The following is a 25,202-nucleotide window of genomic DNA, read 5'->3' as shown; positions in this document are numbered from 1 at the left end:
TTGGAAAGTGTTTCCCCTCTCTGGCCAGGTTTAGCAATCTGAAATAGAATGTATATTACTAAATGAACAGGTTTAATTTTAGACGCTGAAAAAATAAATAGAGAAGAGAGCGAGGCAGGAATAATACCTTCCAGTTAGAAACAGACATAGTAGAAAGAAAAAGTCAGAACTTTAGTGCCAGGGGCAAAGGGGTGAAAGGCTGGCTAATATGAACCATATCCAACATCTGCCCTATTTTAATTTAGCAGGGATAAAGTTTCTTCTTTTTTATTATTAAGAAAACTTTATGTGGCAGAGAAACCCATGAGCTATGTTATCAAAACTGTTTCATTGTCACACTGAAACTTAGAACTATTAAGAACTGGCTGGGCAAAGAGATAAAAACTCCCCTTCTCTCTCCTTTTATACTCTGTGACAAGCCTGGGCTCGGGTCCTGCTGTCTGGGATGTCCTTTTCATGTCTTTATGAAGTACTGCACTTGGGGCTGTGATATAAAGGGGAGGTTAATTGTTCAGGATGGGTCCAAATGATTGATTCCCCAGGTAAAATAAATAATTAAATAAATAAATAGATAGATAGATACCTAGATAAATAAATAAAAATCCAGGGATTTAAAACAAAATAATGCTGCAAGGATGTTCGAGGTAGTCACCCTCAGAGATGAGCAGTGGTGGTGGTGTACAACAAGTGTAAAGAAGGGCTGGATGGGGGAGCTGTATGAGAAACAGCCCAAATTGCCAGGCTGGAACATGATCTTGCTCCATTGAAAAGTTTTCCACCTCGACAGTGCAAATTCTACCATAAAACAACAAAAGTATACTAAAACACATGTGAGTAGCTGTAGGAGCAAGAGAGCAAATTGGTTTCTGACAAAAGAAGGATGAATACCTTTGGATAATCTAAAGTTAGGATTTGATTGAAAGCATAACATTCCTTTAAGCATCAATATGCTTAGGATCCAAAATATGGTTATTTTATTACCAGCTAATGCTCAGATCAAAGCAAAACACTGTAGCTGGAAGGGACATTCTCTCTGGAAATAAAGTTCCATGTAATTATTTCCTATTAAAAACTAAAACTGGTCTTAGATTTAAAAATTTGGGCTTCCTTACATGTGATATAATGCAAGCTTGCCCAGAGAGAGCAAACGTGCTATTTTTCACTGTTTGCTGGTATTCCTTTGCTTTAAAGTTTTCAGTTTAGCTTTAACCCTTTGAATGTGAAAAATTCTCATCCAATTTATGTCAGTCAAACACAGGGGATTGTTTTGGATAATACTGACTAATTTCTTATAAACAGAAATTAGAATTTGATATAAACTAACACCATTTTTAATAAAAGTCTCCAGATGTCAGTAGGTGAAATATAAAGAAAATGATAGTGATTGATAGGCAGTTGAAACTTAAATATAAAATTGTAAACAAGTGGTTTACTTTTGGGTACAACAGCTCATCTTAATTCAGCTTGGGACACAGAGTTTGAAATATGCACCACCAAAATATTTCCGAGAAAGCTGCAACCTTTCGGAGGAGAGACATAAGAATGTATTTTAATTATGAGGTTATAAATATGCAATCTATTTATGTTTTTTTACCATCCCCTAATGTGGTACGTAACATCGTTCAGATACAGTTACATATCTATCTGTCTGTCTCTATTCCTGTCCAGGGTTTTGGGGTTTTTTTCTTTTTTTCTTTTTTTTTTTTCCTCCTGATAGTTCAATCTCTATTTATGTCATCTCTGAGGCAGGCGCTGGAAAAAAAGAACCTATCTATCTGTATTTATAAACAGAATAAATAGGGAATGGTTCCTTTTTACAAGGGGCTAGTATTATAAGTAGCAATATGAAATATTTAGACACATTATTTCAAGTTTTCCATCTGCTTCTGATTCTGCTAATAATTTTTGATCTGTCACTCAGAAATAAGAAAAAAACTTTAAAGAGTTCATTAGGACTGCAGAAAGGAAGAAGAGTCAGATATAAGGCAGCAATTATAATTTGGTTTTAACTTTTTTTTTTGCTGACTTCTCAGCTATATTGTTTAGTAGAAGGATGGCTGCAATATAATTCTATATTAAAAGCTTGTTAAATAGGGAAGGAGCTGAGACATTCAGCTGGGATATTGTTTGCTAGCTCAATTAGTATCCCAAGAATTTGAAAGTAAAATAAATCTATCTGAAGATCATATCTAAACATACTTACCAAAAAGTACCCACCTCTCTCAGCAGTTCACATATTTCTGCCTTCTGACTGGGAGGGAAAATAAAAAAAGGAAAAAAAAAAAAAACAGGTCGGATGTATAGGTTAAGATTGGCGTATGGCAAGGTTTGTGTGAAATACAAAGAAACCTATATTTCACTCAACAATTCCATTGCTTAAACATATAGTTTAGAAGCATCTTTTCCTTAAACATGTGCTTCAATAGCATTTTCTTCAAAGGAACAATTCAATGTGTTAAAAGATTTAAGAACAAAGAATGTGCTGCAAAATGCAAATTCTTACAGTGTTATACTGTGTATGCAATTATGTATGTAGGCAGATAGATATAATTTGAGAGTTATTAACTTTCAACATCAATGATGTACCCTGAATCAATATAATGTAACTACCTATTAAAATATGAACCAGGTGTGTTACCAGGCAAATACAGTCTGAGAAGCTTTTCTAGATTTTTTTTTCTTTAAAGATTACAGCTTTACTATGGACAAGAAGCTCAAGAGATTGCTGCTGGTCCTAAAGATGGAGATCGTTTTGCTTTTTGCAATATCTGACATTTCTAGAACGTTTCATTTCCTCCACGTTTGGGAAAAAAAATATTAAAAAAAAAACCACAAAAAAACTCTGAAATAGTGTAAAGGGAAAGAATTGTCTCACAAAAGTCCATACTATTGTGCACCTCCCGGTTCATGGGAAAGAAAAAAGTTCCCTTTCCATTTTTCCTTTGGTTCAGGGGAAGGGAATGAAGGGAGCAGAAATCATTTTAAGCCTTGCCCGCCCTCCCTCCCTCCCCCCCCCCCCCCCCCCCCCCCGCCTTCCCTACCCCGGTCGGATCGACCCCTCTTGCTTGCAAATCCCTTTCTTCTGCCCTCCCTCCCTCCCCCAAACACACAGCCCAGCGCAGTTAACCTTGGAGCAGCGCTGGGGAGGGAAGGGTTAATGAAACCAAGCTCTTTACGACCTCCAGGGTCAGACTCTTCCTATCTGCAATCTAAGGAATTAGGTAAGGAGGTTATAAGATTATAGTGAAAGGAGTTATAGGCCCTCGTAGCCTCACACCTGAACATATTGGGCTAATCCATTGGGATTCTTAAAAATCGCTTCAGCTATGGAAAACTGTTAATTAGGCTGAGTCTTATCCCGAGGTTTCCTGTTGCATTAGTGATCCAGCCGAGCTGCCTGCACTCTATAGGCTCGCATGAAGTGCTCTTAATATGCCTATTTCTCTACACACACACACACCCTTCTCCACAACTAAAAACAGTATCAGCCACTGATTTCGGGAGAAAGCAAAGTTTGGGTGGAATTCAGATTCAGACCGGGAGATGAACAAAAGTCACCCATCCCTCCCTCCCTCCCTCCACACCCCCCCCACCCCCGGCCCGGTCCCTGAGCCCTGGGTGCCTGGCAGGCTATTTGCAGCTGTTTCTAACTTCAGTGTTTGTTTACAGTAGCAAAATTAGCACTTGGAGGAGAAGTGAAAAGCTGTTTTCACATCAGTTTTACTCCTCGGTTCCTAGCTTTAGATGCCTTTCCTCCCTCCCAGCAATCAGCATCATTTAAAGTCCGGCTCAAACTTTCTCTCGCTCCCTTGACTTAGTTTTCTGCAGTCGCATCCTACTTTCTGCTAAAGAAAAATATACAGAGAGAAGGTAGCGTCTGAACACGGCCCAAACATCAGGATTCGGGGGGGGGGGGGGGGGCGGGGAGGAAAAAAAAACCAGGAGCATCCCCTAAAGCACGTATTTTAACGTCGCTTGGCAGAGCCCCTGCCCTGCTCCCAGCTTTCTGCCCTTTGGCACTCAGACATTTGCTTGTCTCCAGCACTTAATCCGTCGAGCCACCCCGGGCTGTACCTGAGCCACGGCTGAGCTGCTCCCTGCGCCCGATAAAATCCTGCAGCAGCAACTCCCTAACTTCAACACGTAAAGCACGGGCTGGTTTTAGCCTTTTTGTCATTTGCAGAAATACTGATTTTATTTTATTTTTTCTTTTATGCCACTTGTGGTCACTCTCGAATGGCAGTAATCTGTAGATTACATATTACGAGCCTTGTCATTACGTGGCTAAGATGAGGTGGTTAAACGCTAAAATCCATTTTACTCACCACATTTGCTTGAGGGGGGGGAAGGAGAGGGGAGAACAAACTTGGAGGAGAAGGATTTAAACCCCTGGCATCTGAGCTGGACGTGCCCTCGCTCCTGCTGCTAGAGGGCTGCCTGCCTGGTGGGCACGGGGGCTGGAGACCCCTCAACTTCACCTCCAAGTCAGGCGCCCGCTTGCTCCAGCCCTCGCCTTCCCCTCGCTCCTGAGCCTTTTGTCCCCGTTTTCGTGGTGTCTCAGCATTGCTCCACAGAGACGACTTTTCTCTGCCTCTCCTGGATTTGCTCTGTAGCATTTCTAGGCTCCCACTCGCCAGCTCTCCCCCCGTTTGCCTCCTCCATGTGTGTCCCTGATCCCTCTCCAGCTGATGTGATTCTTTAGAAATGTGGGTCTTATCCCGTCCCTACCTTTGCCGGGTCTGATTAGATATTATTTTTTCATTGGCTCTGCTACAATGGGTTCCTCCCTTTAATCTCTCGATATATTTTCCCCCTCCCGGTATAACCAAATCCATGAAATTCACAGCCTCTCTCTTTGACACGACTGGCTCGTCTAATCACTCCATATCGATTTCCCTAACTCTTTTCATCCAGCTGAAGACACATCTTAAAACACTCCAAGCCAGAGTGTGCTCTTTGCTTTATACACACTAATAAAATGATTTACCCTTCTCTCTCTGCTCTCCTCACAGGAGAAAATCGTTCAAGTCGCGGCTATTTGTGTGTGATCAGTAAATATTTAGTGTGGCGACATCTTCAGCTCCTCTCCTGATCAATACGCAACCCAACAGGAGGTGGACTATTGTCCGGGTAGTGACTTGCTGAGATCTTCTTCAGATGAATTCTTTGCCCCCCATACAGTCTGTTATGAGTTATCCTCGAAGGTAACCAGTGAAGAGAAATTGAGGCTTTAAAACCGTCTGTTTCTAACCTGTTTACCGTGACATTAAAGCGCCTAAGCACGGAATGGTTTATTCTTCCCCGTCTCCCACCTCCCTTTGGTGGGCTAACACATCCCAGGCGCTGCTGGAAAATGAGGATCAACCCGGGCAGCCGTCGCAAGGATGCTCCGCATCCCTGTACCCCTCCCATCCCCTCTCCCCCGACCCCTCCAGCAAAAAAACGTCCTGTCTCTGCGGTGCAATGTCACAATAAAGGGGCGAATCCCCCGTCCCACCCTGCAGCATCTCAAGGCTCTGGACTCGCTCCCACAGCTCTGCCTCGGCGGGTGGGTAACGAAGTGCCCAGGGATGGAGGGTGCCCCAGCAACTTCCAGCCCACCTCCCTCCTCCTCCTCCTCCTCCTCCCTCTCGCATCCCGCAGCTCTGCCTGCCCCAGGATCAGGCTGAGGCAGGGCTGGGGGCTGATTGCTTTTTTTGCTTGTTTGCCTGTTTAGGGGGTTTGGGGGGTTGTTGATTTGTAGAGGTTTTGGTTTGGTGTTTTTTGGTTGTTGGGTTTTTTTTTTTCTTTGAACTACACGGAAAAGCTGCAGTGAAGAAAAAAAAATAATAATAATGGAAATGGAGAAGAGCTTAAAGCCCGGTTCCTGTGGTTAACCATACACGAGAGCTTTCCCAGGGTGATAAAAGGGACAGAAAGAGAAGTTCGTGTGTGTATGTGTATGTTTTATCCTGATCTGTTATTTCACTCCTGGGAAAGCCTATGCCTCGAATAGGAAATATTTCCACTTGTAATTACCCCAGGACTGTGCTGTGTGTCCGCTGATCTCTGGCTAGCTGTCTGTGCAGCACACCCAGGCGAGACAGCTACGCCTGGTGTGCGTGTGTCTGCCTTTGATGCAGGGCTGGGTGCCTATACACAATAGATACACAGTTATATATCTGTGATGTGTGTGTGTTTACTCACATCATGTCCTGTAGCCTACAGAAGTGCCCAGCTATTTATTTTATTTCCGTGTGCGTGCATTTGCGCACAAGCTACAGGGCGAGGGCATTTGTCCCTGTAAGTGTACATTGCATGCATACGTGCTGCATAAATATATGGCTGTATATTACAGATGTGCGACTGTTATTCAAATCTAAAACCAGGTACATCCACCTGTTAACTTTGTTTAGAAACCACTTTCACTAATGGCTTTTCGCTAACTTATTCAGTCCCTTACTCGAGTATAGGAGGCAATGGAGGGGAAAAATCCATATGAAACCCTGCTTACAGCCTCTCTTCGAGAGGACACTTTACACACCTTGCCTAGACAGGGCTGCTATAGAGCGCTTATCTCTCGAATATATCTTTATACTAATGCATACTTAATTGGTCTGTCCTGACTGTCCATATAAAACAATTTAATTAGGGTGCTTTCTGCTTTGGAAAGAAAGGGAAAAAATCTGCCCAGCATTTATTGTATTTAGCACCAATACAGGCAGAAAATGTTGCACAAGTTTTTGGTTGAAAGAGCACCTATGTGTCCATTGAAGGGCGTTGATCCGAAAAGACAGAGAGGACAAGTAAAATCGATTTGAAGCAACCCTCTCTGTCCCTTTCACACCATTCAGACACTCCATTCCTTCTAAGACAAAGACCCAGCGCCTTGGGAATGCTTGGCAAAGGGGGGAAAAAGGAGGGAAAAAAAGTGGGGGGGAGAAAAAAAAAAGGCTTCAATCCCCCCAAGCAAAAGAGAGAGCTCTGAAATTCCTTCATATTGCTGTTATTTACCCCCCAAGATATGTTCGACTCCAGGATTTTCTTCAATTCGGCGTCTAACACTGCTGCTGCGAGGAATGTCCCTGGAAGGGGAGGAGGTAATTATGGCTATTAGTGCTGCGAGCCCGGCCTCAACCTTGGTCACTCGCAGGCTTTTAGGGTTAAAATAGCCCTCACCTCTGACCCCTCCGGAGCAAAGTTGTAGCTATCGCCACAAGTTGGGCCAAAGTTTTCAAATCCAGGGCTGGGCAACACCGGAGGGGGGAAACTTCTCCCTGGAATTATTTTTGGTTGGGATTTAAATCATCTTTAGTCTATTTAATTGCCTTTCCCTCCTCCTTTTGCCAAACAATCCCTTCCGGAAAGGTGGGGGGGGGATCTCCAGATGCCCTGCTTCCACTACCTTTCCATTTAGGTTTAATTTGGCAGATTGTTTTCAAGCATGAAAATGGTTATCATCAAACTGAATTACTAGGTCATCCTTTCATCCACGGATCTCAAGAATAAATGGGGGGTGGGGGGTGGGGGGGTGTACTCCCCCCTTTAGGCTTTCCCCACCATGACCCCTTCAGCTTTGCAGAAAAGGAGCGTTTGGAAAAGGGGAGAAAGGACGAAAAGCTTGAATTTGCCTCCCGTGCTTCCTGCGCACCTTCCCGATCCTCCTCTGCAAGGGGGGATTTTGGAGCTCGGGGCGGGGGGGCTGCAAAGCGAGGAGAGGAGGGAGCCCACAGATGCAATTGCCCCTCTGGCAATAATAAAAATTCATTCAAGTGGGCTATGTCTCCATCTTCCATGTACTGATTAGACTTAACAAGAGTGGAAACTTGTGTAGACCATATTTATGGTATTAACGAGCAGTTAAAAGATTTATCCTTCTTCTGATCAATATTGTTCGTGCCCGGCCCCCCCCCCCGCCCGCCCGCCCCGGCCCTCCCCGAAGGCTGCAATGACAATCGCCTTCATACTTTTCCATCACCGATCGAGGTGGCAAAACCCTTTTGTAATTTTCATTAGCCCAGTAAACATGCAATTAACATGCAGCACTGTGGTTAACTTAATTCCTGTTTTAAGGCAAGGACAAGCAAGAAATGGAAGAGCGTTTGTTCCATTTGTCAAGTATGACACACTTCTTACCCTAACAGTTTCTTAAAATAAAAGCTCGGCTCCCCACCACCACGACCACCACCCCTCTTTCCAGAAACCCCCCACACTGATACACACACACACACAAAAAGGAGCAGGAATCCATTAGTTGGAGAGTATTCTCCTGCCAAAGGCGGTATAATGTATTCCAAATTTTCCCAAGCCCTCACTGTACTGGGGTCCCGTTCCCCCACCCACACCCCCCTGGAAGGGGGCTGACGAGCTGATATTTCTCGTGGGTGAAAGATTCAGCCTCCTCCTAACCGTGGCGTTGTGTTTTGTTTTTTTTTTAATAAAATAAAACTAAACGTGCTTCCCATGTCTAAAAGTTGCCATGTTTGTGAAGGGGGTGGGGAAAAATGTCTCCAAGGGTTTCAATTAGCAACAAATGATTATTGCAACGGATTTTTGGTAATGAAAAAATGTGGAGTACCTCTTTGGAGCTGGGATCTCAGGGGCAGTGAAAGAGAGAGAGAGGGGGAGAGGGAGAGAAGGAGAGAGAGAGAAAGAGATTGCTGATTAGCTCGGATTCTTTCCCAACTTGCTTTAGCGTGTGCTTGCGTTCCCTGCCGACCCTACACAGGACACTATATATTTTTTCCCCTTCGGTGCATGTGTTGATAGTTCAGCCTGTAGTTGTTTGCGGTTGGCTTTTTTTTTTTTTTTCTTTTTTTTTTTTCCCTCTGCCGGGGAGGGGGGAGCTGGGGGAGGGGGGGGGGCGCTGAAACCGGTCGCATCCATCCTACCCCCACAGTCATTAAGTTAGGAGATTTCCCTCTCTTGGTTTTTTTTTTTTCTCCCCAATTGGAAGGGTGGGTTGTGAATATTTTTCCTTTTTTTTTTTTTTTTTTTTTTAAGTCTCGCCTTTCCAGCTCCAAACAAGGTGTAGCGAGACGCTCTTCCTTCTAAGGAATGAAATGAGAGACAAGGATCACTCAAAGACATCTCCTACCTTGGGCTTGGGGATTTTTTCTTAAAGGCGAGGCGCACATTCCTAAGCAGCAATGTACAAAGCCCCCCCTGAAATCTTGTCTGTGTAAAGTTAGAGTGTGTTCAGGATTTTTTTTTTCCTGTCTCCCAAGGCTGATCGCTAATAATACATCGAAAGCACTTCCCTTTAGGTTGTGGGAAATCTATTCCCTTCACCTTGCCTCCTTTTTTCCCCCCCTGAAGGCTGTAACTTTACTTTTTTTTTTTTCCTCTCTCTCTCTCTTTTTTTTTTTTTTTTAATCAGTTTGCACAATCGCTTAGATAAACACCAAGAAGGAGACTTCTCTTTAATTACCCAACGCACATCTTTCTGGGGGGCAAACAGCGGTCTGATTTTTTTTTTGTTTGTTTGTTTCACCTGCCAAACTAAAGGAGAGGTAGAAAAAGGAAGATGCAAGCGATTTGGGACCTTGAACAAGGCAAATATGGTTTTGGTATGTTTACTTATAGTTTTTTTTCTTCTTCTTTGACACTTTTTTTCGGGCAATGTGTTGTGATTCTTGTGTTTCTCTTTTAAGGAAAACAAAAAATCCAAAAAAGCAAATGTTAGCTAACGTACGTCTTAAACGATCGTTTCTAAGGTTACGTGGGTTGCTCTAAGGAGGGGAAGAGGGGAGGGGGGCAGACCCAAGTATGTGTAATTGCAGCACCATCAGTTAGCACATCCTTTAGCTAAATAAAGCAAGCAGCAAACAAACAAACAAGCGACCAAACCCAACGACCGGAATCGGCTTCCAGGTCCGAGGCAAAGCGCCTCAAAGTCATTTCCAAAGCAGCGTCCCGGAGACAGAGCCCGGTGGCAGCCGCCCCTGCCTGGGCTCCGGGCTGCTCGGGGGGAGCGGCGGACTGACCTGCTCGGGAGGGTGGGGAGGGGAGGACGAGTCTCTTAACTTAAGTGATAGGTATTAAACTGCACGGAATTGTGTCGCCGCGTGCAGCTGGCAGCATTTATTTAAGGAAGGGGGGAAGGAAAAAAAAAAAAAAAAGGTCGGTGGTGAAGGTATAGCGCCGAGATCCCCTCTCCCCCTCCGGTCCCTTCTCCGGCTAAGCAAGTACAATGGAAAGAAGCTGGAATATACTCACCATCCGAAGGTGTGGTTGGCAGTTCGGCTGAGGCTTTAAGGCAATTATTTATCCTTTTTTTTTTTTTTTTTTTTTAAAGTATTACTGCAAAAGACGTAGATCTGACTTTAAGCAGCAAAAGTGTTTTGCTCTGACAACAGCATGCGAGGCACGGTTCCTCGTTTAAAAAAAAATAATCACAAAACAGGATTCTCTCCCCCCCCCCCCCCCAATCCCTTACCACTGTCCCTTAAAAATACCTATTCAGTACAGCGCCCGCAGAAACCCTGATGCAGAAATCTTATAGTCCGGTCTAGGAGCGCCCAAGCCAATTAATTTTAAATCCTTAGGAATTAATCAGATTAAAATGTACAGAAGTTTCATTCTCGTATGCATACGTGAGCCAAAAGTCGTTTCCCTTTAAGAGATCCTTTTCTTTTAAAGTTGGATTTTAGGCAGATGAGGGACTTACACTAGGGGGCAGCCGGATACTGTACTTGCTCCAATCTTCAGCAATTTTTTTTCCTCTCTCCCAGCATATGCTCTGATTTAGCACTGTAAATTTTTCAGAGGACCCAACTCTGACAGCCCCTGGTGATTTTCAAAGTACCACAAGCCAGTGGTTAAAAATTGCATTGACTTGGAAGTTCAGAGGCACACAATAGGAGCCACTTTCCCTATTCATGGAACTTCAGTGTGGTGGAAGAGAAAAACACACACATACTACATTGAGGGAGAAGAGGAATTCATTGAATTCTGTTAGACGTAACTGCTTTCCACTGAGTTCAGAGCGAAACTCGGTATTTGTTCGATGCTGTATTCATATTGCGATTTAATCTAGAAAGAATTAGATGACTGTTAGGCAGCTTTCTGCCAGGAAAGCAGCTTCCCCCTCCTTCCTCCTCTTTTTTTAAAACCTAAAGATTTACACGGGTTCTATCCCCAACTCTATTTTAGCAAAATAAATCCTTCCACTCCCTCTCATTAAAATAAATTTACATCTGCAGTAAAATGGCAGGAGGGATACATCTGTTTATTTGGAAAACCAATACGGTCTTACTTTTAAAACAGAGCATTCCTATTGTCATTAGGCTCGGGGAAGGACAGTTGAAAATATCCCCCTTCTTTGCGAGGCGCTCAGGTTTCCAGCATTATTTAGCGAAATTAGCTGCAGTTCATTTTTACATTCATCTGTTCTGCCTCAACCCACTCGCACGGGTGTTTTCAAATAAATAGCAAAGCATCTAATGGTGCTAATAGATGTTATATTGCTGCATCCCTCGAAGAGCAAATAGTTAATCTGGGGCATTCTTCATTAATGCTTGAGCAATCAGCGTATACGGCGGCTTTTAAGCGTATATCAATGGCTTTTCATTTTTACGATCGTACGTTCAAACTATTAATATTGCACGTCCTGTTAAAACCGCTTTCTCTTCTGATTTCTGCATTTGTTAAGACGGCATTAATGTTTTTTCATATGGTGAATTAATCTTGTTTACTTTGTCAGGTTCGAGACAGGAAAGGTTAGTGTTGGGTTGGTTTTGTTTTGCTGGGGGTTTTGGTCGGTTGTTTTTTTGGGGTTGTGGGGGTTTTGGTGGGGTCTTTCCCCCCTCAGGAAATTCAACATCAGCAGCCATCTATGACCGTTCTGCATTTTGAACCCCTACCTTCTCCCACCCTCCCCGAAAGGTGACCTGATCGGCTCTGGGTTATTTGGAAATCGGGAGGCAGTTGCCCACATTTTAACGGGGAAGGATTCCTTTCCCCCCTTCCGTCTTCCCAGTCTCTCCTGGTCCCTGGTTTCGGGGGAAGGTTATATTTGCTCCGTCAGGATCAATGGGAATGCCGCAGCCTTGTCTTTGAAATTGAGCCGCAGCACATCTTCGCTCGTGGGGTCTCCACACCCCGAGTTTCCAGGCAGGACACTGACAAGTCTGGGTGCTTTGTACAACTTTCCCATCACCCCAGCACCTGCGGCTTTAGCCACATATATTATTTCTGCGGCAGAAGGGGGTGTGCATGTGGCAACATGAAAAACTGTGTGTGAGGAGGTGAGGGGCAATTAATCCTCCGCAGAGTCGCGCACAGGTCTGTGTCCCCACGGCCCCGCTCGATGACCGGCTCGACCGTGAGCTGCACGCTGTGCTGGCGCAGGAGCACCGGCCGGGCGCCCCGCTGGCTCTTTAACGTGTTTTCCTTTGTATGTGTCCGTGCCCCCGCCTGCTCGGGTGTCCTTTGGCCATTTCACCGGGAGATGAACTCCAAGCCCCGGTGCCGCTGCCCGGTGGCTGTATTCAGCGGGAAATAAACAACTATCCCCGCGTACTTAGATCGGTTACCTATTCAGCGGTGCTCCCACTACAGCACTGAGGTTGTGTTACCGTGTCACGGTACGTGTGATCTAAAAAAAAAATAAAATAAAAACCCGAATCCCCAAAATAAAGTTACGGGGGCTGAGGTGAGCCGCGCCGGCGCGATGCCGCGGAGGCTGCGAGGGCAGAGACACGGGTGTCACGGTGCCGGCAGGCGTTGCGGGTCGGTTCCACGGCCGTGCCCGGGGGAAGGGGTAGACGGTGTCCGCTGTGAAGCCGCGGGAGAGGAGGCGCCGGCGCGGCGGGCGCAGGTCGGGAGGAGCGGCCGTGCCCCGCTGCCGCGCCAGGGCCGGGCGAGTGGCCGGTCCCGGGGCGCGGGGGGACGCTCCGCACTCCGCGGAGCGCCCGGGGCGAGCGCAGGTGCCGCGGCCCAACGGCCCCCTCCGCAGCGAGGCCGAGGGGGGTTCGGGCACCGCCGCCCCCGGCCGCAGCGCCCGGCGGGACACCCCGTACTTGCGCAGCCCTGCCCCTCACGGGGAGACGGCGGCCACCCCCCTCCCCCAGGCGGCGGCGGTCGCTCGGGTTTGGTTTATTCAGTGGAGTTTTACCTCGGTTTAGCGTCAGTTTTCTGATTTTCACCCGCCGCCGCCCCCCTTCACGACCCGCCGGGGCCGTGCCCCGGCAGGCGGCCCCCCAGGTGAGGCGGCGGCGCTGCGCTCCGCTCGCCGGGATGGCCGTAACCCTTCGCCCCGGCGGGGTGGGGAGCGCGGCGAGGGGACGCGGGGTGAGGAGCGGAGAGAGCGAGGAGCGCGGCGCGGGGTGCGCGGGGGGACGCCCCGGCCCCGGCCCCCGTGGCGGCGGCCAGCGGCGGGGCAGCGCCTGCCTCTAGGACCGCGCGGGCGGCGGCGGCGGCCATGGCAGGCCGCGCAGGGCGTCGCGGCCCAATGAGGGCCGAGGGGCGGGGCGCGAGCTTTTGACCAGTCAAACGCCGGTCGGGTTGCCTTATAAGGCGCGCGGTCGCCATGGCAACGTGCGCTAAGTTGCAGCAGTCGTGTCAAAGTTCACTCTCCCGCCAGCGGGGCGAGCGGCCGGCGGGGAGCGCGCTCGCCACTCGGCCCACACGCCGCCCGCCCGCGCCGCCGCGCCCCGCCCCGCCCCGCCCCTCCCGCCGCCGGGGGGCCGCTGCTTTTTTTTTTTTTTTTTTTTTTTGGGGGGGGGGGGGGGGAAGGGCTGGCGCTCTCCCCCCCGCTCTCCCCACGGTGATTTTCCCCTCTCCCCCCCCGGCTGAGGAGCGATGCTGCGCGCTGGGTTATGATCCTTCCCTCTCTCCCTCCTCCTCCTCCTCTCCTCCTCCTCCTCCTCCTCCTCCTCCTCCTCCTCCCGCTCCCCTCTTTTATCATCCTGGCTGGCTGGGCGCTGCGCTGGCGAGTTGACTCCTTCCCTCCCCCCCGCCCCGCGGCCCCCCTCCCCCCGCCCGCGCCGTGAGCACCGGCGGCGCGGAGGCGAGAGCCCACTTGCGAGGCGGCAGAAGCAGCATAAGGCAGCGCGGCGGCGGCGGCGGCGGCGGCGGCGGCGGCGGCAGCACCCGAGCGGTGGCGGCGGCGGGAGCGGCGGCGGGAGCGGCGGCGGGGACACGGCGCGGCGGGAGCGGCGAACCGACTGAGCGGGGCAGAGCGGAGCGCAGCGCAGCGCGGCGGGGACGGAGAGGAGGAACAAATAAACAATCATAATAATAACAATTAATAATAATAACAATAATAATAATAATTAAAAAAAAGCGAGGAGAGGAGGAGGAGGAGGAAAAAAACCCAACAGCCAGCCCCCCCACCCCCGAGCCCAAAAGAGGGAGAGAGAGAGAGAAAGAGAGCAGCGCCCGGGCGGAGCGGCGGAGAGGAAGAATTAAAGCGAGCGAAGGAGGGAGGAGAGACAGAGCAGAGAGAGAGAGAGGAGGAAAGAGGAGGAGGAAAAAAAAAAAAAAAAAAAAAGCCCACAAAAACAAAGCGATCGCAGTTGATGTTGCTGCTGCAAGCTGGACTTCCAAAAACTACGGCGAGACCGTCCGCTCTCCGCGCCGAGAAAAGTCTCCTCAGCTGTGCGTGTTTTTTTCCTCTGTGTGTGTAATCTTTAACCTTTTATTCATTCTTATTTTGATGGCTTTCCTGAATGGCTGACTGCGAGCTTCCCTGGACCTGGCCCCCAGACACCCGCCTCTCCTCCTTCAACTACTCTGCTGCAGATCAGCTCTAAGAGAGAGAGAGGGAGATCTTTGAAGAGATTTTTTTTTTTTCCTCCTCTCTCTCTCTCTCTCTCCCCCTCTCTCCCCCACCCCCACCACCCCTTTACTTTGCTCTCCTGGAGCCCAGACAATCGACTCGCAACTCGCCCCCCCCGCACACACACCTCCATCGCCCCGTGCTTCTGCACCTTCGCCGGTACCGGGAGATCCCCCCCACCCCGACCCTCCTAAAAAAAAAAAAAAAAAAGGGGGGGGGGGCAAAACAACAAAAGAGAGAGGGGGAAAGAGAGAGAGAGAGAGGGGAGGGGGGGGAAAAAAGACTGCTGCAAAGCTGATCTGAAAAGCAAAGCAAACAAACTTTGAAAATAAAGGGGGAACAGGAAGTTTGGCAACGGTGTCCAATAGATATGGCAATGGTAGTCGGTGCGTGGCGAGACCCCCAGGACGATGTGCCCGGAGCTCAGGGAACGCAGCCTTCGCAAGCCCCGCCGGTGCAGGGACCCCCGGCCGGGGCCCCGCACACCCCACAGACCCCGGGGCCCGGGGGCCCTCCCAGTACGCCAGCCCAGACCAACCCGCCAAGCCAGCAGAACCAAGGAGACAAACAGCAGCAGCAGCAGCACATTGAATGTGTGGTTTGTGGGGACAAGTCTAGTGGCAAACATTATGGCCAGTTTACCTGCGAGGGTTGCAAGAGTTTCTTCAAGCGGAGTGTAAGGAGGAATCTCAGCTACACTTGTCGTGCCAACAGGAACTGTCCCATTGACCAGCACCACCGCAATCAGTGTCAGTACTGCCGCCTCAAAAAATGCCTCAAAGTTGGCATGAGACGGGAAGGTATTGGGATTTCATTTGTTTTGCAATTTTTTTCACTCGCTGCGTTTTGGGTTTTGGTTTGGTTTTTTTTTGTTGTTGTTGTTGTTGTTTTGTTGTTTGGGGTTGTTTTTTTTTATTCTTCTTTTTATTTTTCACCTCCCTCCCCAAACCCCAACCAGAACCTTTCCTCGCCCCCCTCCTCCCACCCCCACCCCCGAATAAACAGACAGAAACTTTCTGGTAATGAAAGAAAGAGGTGTTGGAGAGGGTGGGCAGGGGAGGCAGGGGCTCTTGCATGCTCTCTCCTGCACTCGTAATTGATTTGTGTTTGTTTTGATTTTGCTGATGGAGGTTTATTGGAAGTGGATTTTTAGTTTCACGCTGCTTAGGAGCGAGATGATTATTCTGACGTGCGGTTACTTTTCCTTCATGTTTCCTCCTGCATGTTCAGCGTTAGCCCCCGTCCCCCGAGCAGCTCTGTCTCTGTGTGTGGTGTGTGTGTCCCTGTGCGTGTGTGTACACACACACGGAGCCTCACGAGATGCACACACACAGACAGACAGACAATATATATATATATCCTCCAGCACCCTGCCTTAGATTGCAATTTTACACAGGCGGTTCAAATTACTATTACAATGGGACTCACCCTACCGAGGCTCTACAGCACTCCACTGTGGATTCCCAGCCGGATTTTTCCTCCTTTAAAAATATATATACATACACACATCTCCGCGCGTGTGCATCTCTAGCTACACGTTGCCGTGTGCCTGCCTTTCCTGATTGTTATTATCTCACTTTTCTCTTCTTATTTTCGTGTCCCTCCGGGAGAGGCAGGAGGAGGTAGAAGGGACGGGTTGGGGGGGGGAAGGAGCAGCCCAGAAGTAAGTGTGGGGTGCTCGGGTCTCTGGAAGTCGAGTCTTTGTGATATAAAATTAGACGAGAAATGTGAGCCTGCAGTTTTCCAGTGCATGCTCTGTGTCTGGACGCTGCTATGTAGGTTAAGGGTTAGGGGGCTTGGGACTCGCTGGGCTCCTCTCTTTGTGTTTCTGCAAGAGTAACTAACCTTGTAATACATGCGATAACAAATATAAATCAAGCACATTTTTAGGCGTTCTCCCTTCTCGCCGTCTCTCTGCCTCTGAGCCCTTTTTCTCGCTCCTTTTTCTCTCGCTGTCACCGTGTAAATTTATTAACAAAATGAAAGGCCCACTTTCCATGGGCAGCTGAGGAAGGTGCCTTTGGATAATGCCCCCAGCCTCACCAGGGGACCTGCTGGGGATGTTGTGGGGTGATCTCGCCTCCTTTGATATTTTTTAAGAAGGGGGGTGGGGGTGGGGTGGTATATAATAGTAGCAGCAACAATATATTCAGGGGGTGAGAAACGCGTGTGGGACCAGTGCCGGGGATTTTGAACTGAAGTGTTTCTTCCCTCTCCCCCCTCCCTCCCCATCCCGCTCCCCCAGCCTCGAATCAATAAGCTGTTTTAGGTGTAATGAAGAAAAATACTCGGGCACACAAAGACGTATCCTGCATCTCTTGAAGGAGGGGTGGCGGTGGAGGTGGAGGGGGGAATAACTGAATTGTGGTATGTTTTGGGAAGTGAGGATCTCGGGCTCCTTCAGGCAGTGCTGGCCGAGCGGACAGCATTGCTCAGCTTTTATTGTTGCTTTTACTTGACCCGGGAACTGTGGAGCCTTAAAACAGGGGTACGGGCTGAACTCTGACTGGAAAAATGCATGTTCCCCCTTAAGCTGACTTGGTACGGTGTCACACACGCACGCAGAAGCACACAAAGCAGGCTGTATTTGAACGGATGGTTGCAATTCAGATATTAATAGCTGTAGTTTCTTCTTTATTTACTGCAGCGGTCCAGAGGGGCAGAATGCCACCCACACAGCCAACTCATGGTCAGTTCGCCTTGACAAACGGGGACCCTCTCAACTGCCATTCCTACCTATCCGGATATATCTCCCTTCTTCTGAGAGCAGAGCCCTACCCCACCTCCCGCTTTGGCAGTCAGTGCATGCAACCCAACAACATCATGGGCATCGAGAACATTTGTGAACTGGCAGCTAGGATGCTCTTCAGCGCGGTGGAGTGGGCCAGGAATATCCCCTTCTTCCCAGACCTCCAGATCACAGACCAGGTGGCCCTCCTGAGGCTGACCTGGAGCGAGTTATTTGTCCTCAACGCTGCCCAGTGCTCCATGCCCCTCCACGTAGCTCCGCTCCTGGCAGCTGCTGGCCTCCACGCTTCGCCAATGTCTGCTGACCGAGTGGTCGCCTTTATGGACCACATACGAATCTTCCAAGAGCAAGTAGAAAAACTGAAAGCATTGCATGTCGACTCTGCAGAATATAGCTGTTTAAAGGCCATAGTCCTCTTCACCTCAGGTAGGCAGCATTTCTTTGCTCTTCCTTTTTCCTTCCCTGGGCCCCCTGCCCCCTGCCTCCCTGAGAACTGTTTGCTCTTGCAAAGTGTTATTGCCTGCACCCCATCACTGCTCCCTAGCCCCCCTGAGAACCAGTGTGGTCTCTTTCCTTTTAGGAAACGGTGCCCTGTGGTCTCCCCTTCAGGGCCTCGGATCTGAGCATCCCATCTTCCAGGGAGTGCAAAATTAAAAAAAAAAAAAAAAAAAAAAAAAAAAAAAGGAAATAAAATACACACACACACAAAAAGGCAACCAAAAAACACCCCAACCCTAGCTGAACAATGCTGGGGATGGGGGAAGAGGGTGCTCGGGGAGAGGCACCCATTCGCCACGAGAGACTGCGCTTTTCCCATTGAAAATAATATTTTATTTAACAGTATAGCTCTGGGTTGTTGCATTTAATGACACGCATCCGAACAGCAGCAAAATCTGTTTGATGTTGTTAAATACAAGTCGTCCTATCAGTGAAACCACTTTAAAAAGAGGATCATTTTATGGGCAGCCAGGAAGGGAAAAAAGCCCTGCAGGATTAAAAATTGAATTAAAAAAAAAAAGTTAAATGCGCAAAGCTGAGTTTAAAATATGTTCCCTGCCATCTCATAAAATAAAATAAATCAACTTTCCAAAGAGCTGTCTCTGATTTAAACAGAATGTGGCAGTGAGCAGTTCTGTGTCATTTAAGCTAAGGGGAAAAGTTTGCATTTGTACCCAGCAGGAACTGCATAGTCGAAAGCGAGTAGCGGGTGCGAAAAGATCATTACCATAAGTAGACAGGGATAGTATGAAAAAGTAAGAGGAGACTGAAGCTGCCGCTCTGCAGTGTAATTCCGGGGTGGCACAGCCATGCCTCTCCCGAGGAAAAGACCTCGAGGTGTTTCTTAGATAATCAAAGGGGGGTGGGGGGGGGTGGGGGGGGATATGTGTCAACTTTTGCTGCCTAGAAATAGTGCATGAGTTATAAAGCAATAATTGAGTGCGTTGTGAAATCTAATTAGCTTGCACTAGAGTTTAACCTGGGTGAGTAATAATCCTGATATTAACTCTGGAGGCTAAATTTTTTTTTTTTTTTTGAGGAAAAAAAAACCTGCTTGCTAATTTGTGCAATACGTTATCTCAGATTGCTAACTTTAAGGCTGCATTGGCAAGGCAATGTGCTGGAGCCCTAGAAGTTTTGGGATTAAGTTTAAAAATACCTATATTTCTTCTATAACTCATTTGAAAGCTTGGGAAAGTGGCCACGCGATAAACATATGAATGGAAGCAGGACCTGTAAAATAATTACTCATCGGAGTTTTTTAAAGCCTGATATCAGGAAACAGGAAAAAAATGTAGTTTATGTGGGAAAAGAAGGGCTCACAATCCGTTCCTTGTTGTGTTAAAGGGGGTCTGGGGAACGAAGTCATTTTCTGGACTTTGTCCAGGTTCTGGGTCGTGACCTAAACTTCCTTTTATATATTATTGCTTTACACATAAAAAACTTCTCTTTTTTTTTTTTTCCTCCCCCCCCAAATTACTCATGCTAAAGTCCTAAGGTGATCAATGAGCAGGGTGCATCTAGCCACAGGGAGACAGAGATCCCGAGTGGGAAGGGGTGTACGGGGGGTGCTTATTTTATTTTTCCATCGTTTTCTTAGGATGTATTTTCCTCTCCCTCGTTCAAACACTCGGTAAGGATCCCACACACGCTCACATCCCTCCCCAGCCCCTGGCCAGATCACACCCACACCGAGGAGTTTATTTCCAATCCTGCCTTTTCTCCCAAATCACTTTTTTTTTATTATTTTTTTTATTTTTTAGCCTTCTGAGAAAACAATCGTCCGATCCTGTCGTAACTGTTTAATTTATTACTATTTTCAAAATGTGAGGCCTGGCGTGTAAATTGCCTCCCAACTAGATAAACGTTTCTTGTTATCTGATTCAGGGGAAGATAGCCGCATGCAAAAAAAAAAAAAATAAAATAAATAGGGTGATGCGTGCAGCTTCTGCAGCACCCCAATAACGCTCCCTGATGTAAAGCAGACGCACATAGATGCATATAATGTTTGCTGCAGCCTCTTTTAAGAGAAAAAAAAAAATCTGGGTTCTAATGACTCGCAGAATATGCATGTGTTAGCCCTGTGCCTAGGAAAGCCACAGGGAGGTCAGGTCACAACCTGTGCTCTTTCAGCACAGACGTCTCTGATTTAAAGGGAACTTATTGTATTTTAGCGTATCAGGAAAAAAAAGGAAAAAAAAATGTCCAGACCCTATCAGGGAGTTTTCTTCTTGTAAGGGCCTTTAGGTTTAAAAAGAAGAAGAAGAGGAAAAAAAAGAGGGGGGAGTGGAGGGGGGGGAAGAAAGAAAGAGAAAAGAAAAGAGGGGGGAAAAGAAACAGCTCAAATGAACAGAGAGATCACAGTTTGCATGGCTGCCTCTGAATAGGCTAAACTGACAAGATCAGTTTTAAAGGGCCACTTAAATCAGTTTCAAAGACTGAAGAAAAACGCGTTGTCTTCTTTGGGGGAGAATCTGTTGCTGGATCCGGGGCGCCATTATCTTTGGCTGGGCCAGTTTTTTATTATTATTATGATTTCTATCGCTATTATTAGTGTTTCTTCTCATCACATGGTTAAGTTCTCCCCAATTATTTTCCAAGGGGGGGGGGGGAGGAGAAATAGTGGCTCCCTTTCCCCCCTTTTGAGTCAAGCCTTCCCTGCCCCCCCAGCCTTTCCCCCTAAAAATATAGATATACAAAATTATGCTTGGCCAGCACCTCCTTGTCAGTCCCTCAGGTCTGTCGGGCCATTAGAAATCTCGACTCTGGGAGCTGTGCTCTGTCCTAAAGGAGACCCTCCAGAAAAGAGAGAGAAATACAAACACACACACATGAGAGAGATTGTCCCTTTTGGTAAAACCTACTTAAACTCTGGGGGGCGAGGTGATGGCGCACGATCTACACTTAATTCTAGCAATAAAAAAGATCAAATTAAAAATTTTAAAAAACCAACAACAACTTTTTAATCTGATGATTGTTTTCTTTTTTTCTTTTCTTTCTTTTCTTTTTTTTTTTTTTTTTTTTAATACACTTTCTTCTAGATGCCTGTGGTCTCTCTGATGTAGCCCATGTTGAAAGTTTACAGGAGAAGTCACAGTGTGCTTTGGAAGAGTATGTTAGGAGCCAGTATCCCAACCAGCCAACACGATTCGGGAAGCTATTACTACGTCTCCCCTCCCTTCGCACTGTCTCCTCTTCTGTCATAGAGCAATTGTTTTTCGTCCGTTTGGTAGGTAAAACCCCCATAGAAACCCTAATCAGGGATATGTTACTGTCTGGCAGCAGTTTTAACTGGCCTTATATGTCCATTCAATAAAATATTCGAGAGAGAAAAAAAAAATTAAAAATTTAAAATTGAAAAGGGAGATGAAAGAGAGTGAAAGGAAAGCAAATGACATTTGGGTTCTGGTTGTTTCTTAAATTTCCTTCTGCTAAGAAAGGATGTAAAAGGATGTTACAAGTTTGCTAAGAGAAGACAGGAAAAAATTAATGGACTGTGAATTAAAAAAAGAGACTGTCAAATGAACTTTTACAGAATGCATTAAAAACTCCCGTGTTGTTCAGAAAAAAAAACTTGCTACTTATCATTTTTTGTAAAAAATAAAAAAGAGAGAAAGAAAAAAGAAAGAAAGAAAGAAAAAAGAGAAAGAAGAAGAAAAGAAACGATGGTGGGCTTTTTCTTTTTTTCTTTTTTCTTCTTTTTTTTCTTTTTTTGGGGTAAACTTTTTAAAAAAAATCTCGCTTAAAGTGCATTTAAAGGAAATTTGGAGAAAATTAGCAGAACGGAAGAAAGTAAGTCTTTTTTTTCCAAATTATTAATTGTCCTATGTGTCTATGTACCTATAGCTGTTCTTTTTTGTATTTTTCTGGTTTCAAACCAGTTTATTCTGTGGTTCTATAATAATTTTTGATATAACCTTGGCTTCTTTAAAAAAAAAAACACAACTGTGTATCCTTAAAATATATGTTCTGAAAGAATTAAAACTGAGTCCACGAAAGTATCATAGGAAGAAAGGAAAAGAGAAAAAAAAACCCTCAACAACACAATGATGGAAGCGCACTTAAGGTGGTGACCCAAAATCTAGCTTGAAGCTGAGAGAGCTATAATTATATAGACCCGAATGAACCACACGTGTCATATAACTACCCCCAAATCTAGGTTTTTTGATATTTTGGAGAGAAAATGAACTGTGGGGACTTATTATAGGTAGAAGGAATTTGTGTCCAAGACACACTACGGTTTTGATTTTAAAAACAAACAAACAAGCAAAGTGAACTTTTGTAATTTGAATTGGGTTCCACATAGTTCATCATGAATTGTTATTAAACTCCTCTATCTGTTTGTATATTTGCAAGCCCTTTGTATTATAATAATTGTTGATATTTTCCCTTTTTAAAAAATACCATTGAAATCAGCATGACAAAATAACACTGTTGGCACTTATAGATAACGTGATTGATTCAGTATCTTAGAGTTTACAGTTTTGTGTTTTAAAAAACTGAAGGTTTTTTTTTTTTAAGTGCAACATTTCTGTATACTGTAAAAGTTATAATAACTGAACTGTTTGGTCGAGTCTTTGTGTGTTATATTCCAAGGAAAATTGAAAGTATTCAGAAATTAAAATATTATTTGATATCTGAAACTTGTTTGGCTGTCATAAATGTCTTTCAGAAACCACATTACTTCTCTATAGTTTGCAGTCATTTAAGTCCATAGGCAATTGATTTGTTTACTTGTCACAGTAAGTTTGTAGCAGATGTATTGTAGTGTATTTACCTGTTTAATTCCGGGATGGGGGTGGAGGACTTAAGTTCGTGGTTTATCTCTGGTTTTAGGAAGTACTATGCTGAAATGGTAAACCATCAACCCCCATTCATCTAATCCTCCTGTTAATTAAAAATGGATTTTCTGGAAAAAAAAGGCCCTTATTTTTGTCACACTTAAGTGCCTGCGTAGGAAAGGTATTGTTGTGAAAAAGTATTAGAAATCTGGAGATCAGTATCTATTTTATGATCAGAATGGGGCGAAAAATCTTTTGTAAATGTCTGACATACGCGCACAAGATCATTCAAGCAAGGTAATAGCAGTATTGTAAATATAGGTCAGTTGTTTGCAATGAGTTTTCTTTAAGTATGTGTGATTTTTTATAATACTCCGTAGTTGCCATCTATCGTTGTCATTGAGAGGTCTTCAAATGGAGTGGCTTTAGCTTCTAGCACTGAGGAGTCGGTTTTTAATGTATATATACTCTCAAGTGGTTTTTTTTTACCTTAGACTGTGAAAGCATGACCACAGGTCATCTCTATATTTTACATATGGGATATATGTCTGTATGTATACTTGCATACATACATGCGTAGGCGTCCATGCATCTCTCCCGTGTAGCTGCAGGGCCCTCTCCTGCAGCCCTCGCACCGGCACCGTTCCCACTGATGCGGCGGGGACCTGCCCGGGCGAGTGGCACAGGGTTGGACACACCATTTGTGAATTTAGTGCTATCCCGAGCAGGCAAAAAAAAAAAAAAAAAAAAAAAGCTAAAAAGAAAAAAGGGACACCCCCCCCAACAAAACAAAAAACCACCCCAAATCTGAAGGAAGGCAAGATGATGTGGTTTTGCAAGGGGTTGATATTTTGTTTTGTGTGTGTGTGTGTCATTTATTTTTTTCTCTCTCCCCCCACCCCCCCCACCCGCCCTCCCCTTGGTCTATAGCAGATGCTTTGTATGTGAAAGCTTGCAATTTTGTTCTTGTCTGAGGCTTCCCCCTCTCCCTTTTTACCACACGTAACTACACCATGTTGTGGTTTCACAAAAAGAGGGGGAGAGGGAGGGAGAGAGATCATTCTGCAAAGTCGATTAAACCCTGATCTTTAGTGTGTTCCAGTTAGACACATCTGTACTGGGGGCTGAGGGGCGTATGACTGTGAATTTGAGCAGAGTTTTACATCTGAATCGTGGCTCCTTTTCTATAAATATATAAATATATATAAATATATAAATATACTATTATTGCAGGGGATTGCTGACCTCTAGATTTAGCTTTTTCTATTGCAAGTGCTATCCATGTGAGTGTGTGTGTGTGAAGTTTTTATGCTTACTAAGAACACAGGATCCTGACTTGTTTGTTTTGTGTTAGTTTATTGTAAACAACCATTTGTTGTAAATTGTTATTGGCATTAAATTATAATTTATGATTTTCAAATCCAAAACATTCTCTGCTTTTTATGTTTTAAAGCCTGTAAGCTATCTCTGTATTTATAAGTTTCTTGCAGCGAGCTTTGGTTCACAGAGAATAATAGTAAACAGAAAATGCACCAGGGTTAAATAAAAACACACACACACACACACGCACACACACACACACACCAGCCCCATGTATATATGTTTGGAATGCTCAGAGGAGGATTTGTTTAGGGACTTCAGTTAGTTTTAAGTTTATAGCATTTAAAGAAAGTTTTTCTTTTCATGCTGAGTTAGAACAAAAGATCTATCCAAAGATTGAATTGGACAAAAGAGGAGGGTTGGGATCGAGAAGCTTGTTCTATGTGGAGTTGAGGAGATTTTTTTTTTTAAGGGGAAAAAAAAAAAAAAAAAAAGCTGCTAAACATGGCGACTCTTTCCCTTTAAGTCTCTAATTTATTTTTTTTCCTTGCGGTTCCCCCCCTTCCCAACCCTCCCTTTTATTTGTTGGTTGTGGTTTGGTTTTTTTTTTGTTGTTTTTTTTTTTCTTCTCTCTAATCTGATCTTAGTTCGCTGTATCCTTCCCCACCGCCCCTGCCACCGGCGCGGGGACTGGCGGGGAAAGACCCAAAGGCGACCCGGAACGACAGCGCGAGCTGCAGAGCCGCCCGCGGTGCAAACCACATCTCGGGAAAGGTCTTCTTCACCCCCACCCCTTCCTCCTCCTCCTCTTCCCTCCCCGCCGCCGCTCGCCCGAAGCAGCCCCGACCCCGCCGGGAGCGCGGCGGCGGGGCCCGGGGGGGCCGCCCGCGCGGTGCGTGCGCGGGGCGCGGAGGGGGCGCGGAGGGGAGGCGGCTCCCCCAGGTTCAGACAAAAGCGGAGGGCTGGGGCGAGAGGAGGCGCTTGGCGGGCGGTGCCAGCCCGCGTGTGGGGCTGGCGGGGCCGGGCAGCGCCCGCAGCCCGCGGGGCTCGCCCGTGGGGCCGCGCCGCCGGCGGCCGGGGAAGGGGCGGGTGG

The 25,202-nt window shown here is 46.3% G+C and overlaps 1 protein-coding gene and 1 long non-coding RNA gene across 8 annotated transcripts in view; one reads left to right on the top strand and one right to left on the bottom strand.

The window, feature by feature from the left end:
* Window positions 1–13,306, bottom strand: part of LOC119150782 — a 32,458-nt gene extending 19,152 nt beyond the window's left edge. Inside the window, exons 1-2 of one of the 4 annotated variants that reach the window (XR_005105200.1) lie at window positions 10,198–13,306; window positions 1–2,251 (exon numbers count right to left, since the gene is read on the bottom strand). The exon at window positions 1–2,251 is cut by the window's left edge and continues 6,576 nt beyond it. This is a non-coding gene — a long non-coding RNA (uncharacterized LOC119150782). The remainder of the gene's footprint in view (window positions 2,252–10,197) is intronic. The other 3 variants (XR_005105201.1, XR_005105203.1, XR_005105202.1) reach the window with 3 other exon arrangements.
* Window positions 9,040–22,651, top strand: NR2F2 (nuclear receptor subfamily 2 group F member 2). 4 transcript variants are annotated; one of them, XM_037393629.1, is made up of 3 exons: window positions 9,040–9,548; window positions 17,409–17,936; window positions 21,050–21,339. In XM_037393629.1, exons 1-3 carry the CDS (start codon window positions 9,506–9,508, stop codon window positions 21,322–21,324), a joined length of 846 nt encoding a protein of 281 aa, XP_037249526.1. In that variant the 5' UTR covers window positions 9,040–9,505; the 3' UTR covers window positions 21,325–21,339. The 4 variants fall into 4 exon arrangements, with proteins under 4 accessions (XP_037249526.1, XP_037249523.1, XP_037249524.1 ...); XM_037393626.1 differs by lacking the exon at window positions 9,040–9,548 and adding an exon at window positions 14,118–15,561 and having other exon boundaries at window positions 17,388–17,936; window positions 21,050–22,651; XM_037393627.1 differs by lacking the exon at window positions 9,040–9,548 and adding an exon at window positions 14,119–15,561.
* The last annotated feature ends 2,551 nt before the right edge of the window (window positions 22,652–25,202 follow it).

Source organism: Falco rusticolus, chromosome 7 (genome assembly GCF_015220075.1).
Source record: "Falco rusticolus isolate bFalRus1 chromosome 7, bFalRus1.pri, whole genome shotgun sequence".
Lineage (NCBI taxonomy): Eukaryota > Metazoa > Chordata > Aves > Falconiformes > Falconidae > Falco > Falco rusticolus.
The sequence above is the reverse complement of the archived record's forward strand: the minus strand, read 5'-3'. Positions and strand labels throughout refer to the sequence as shown.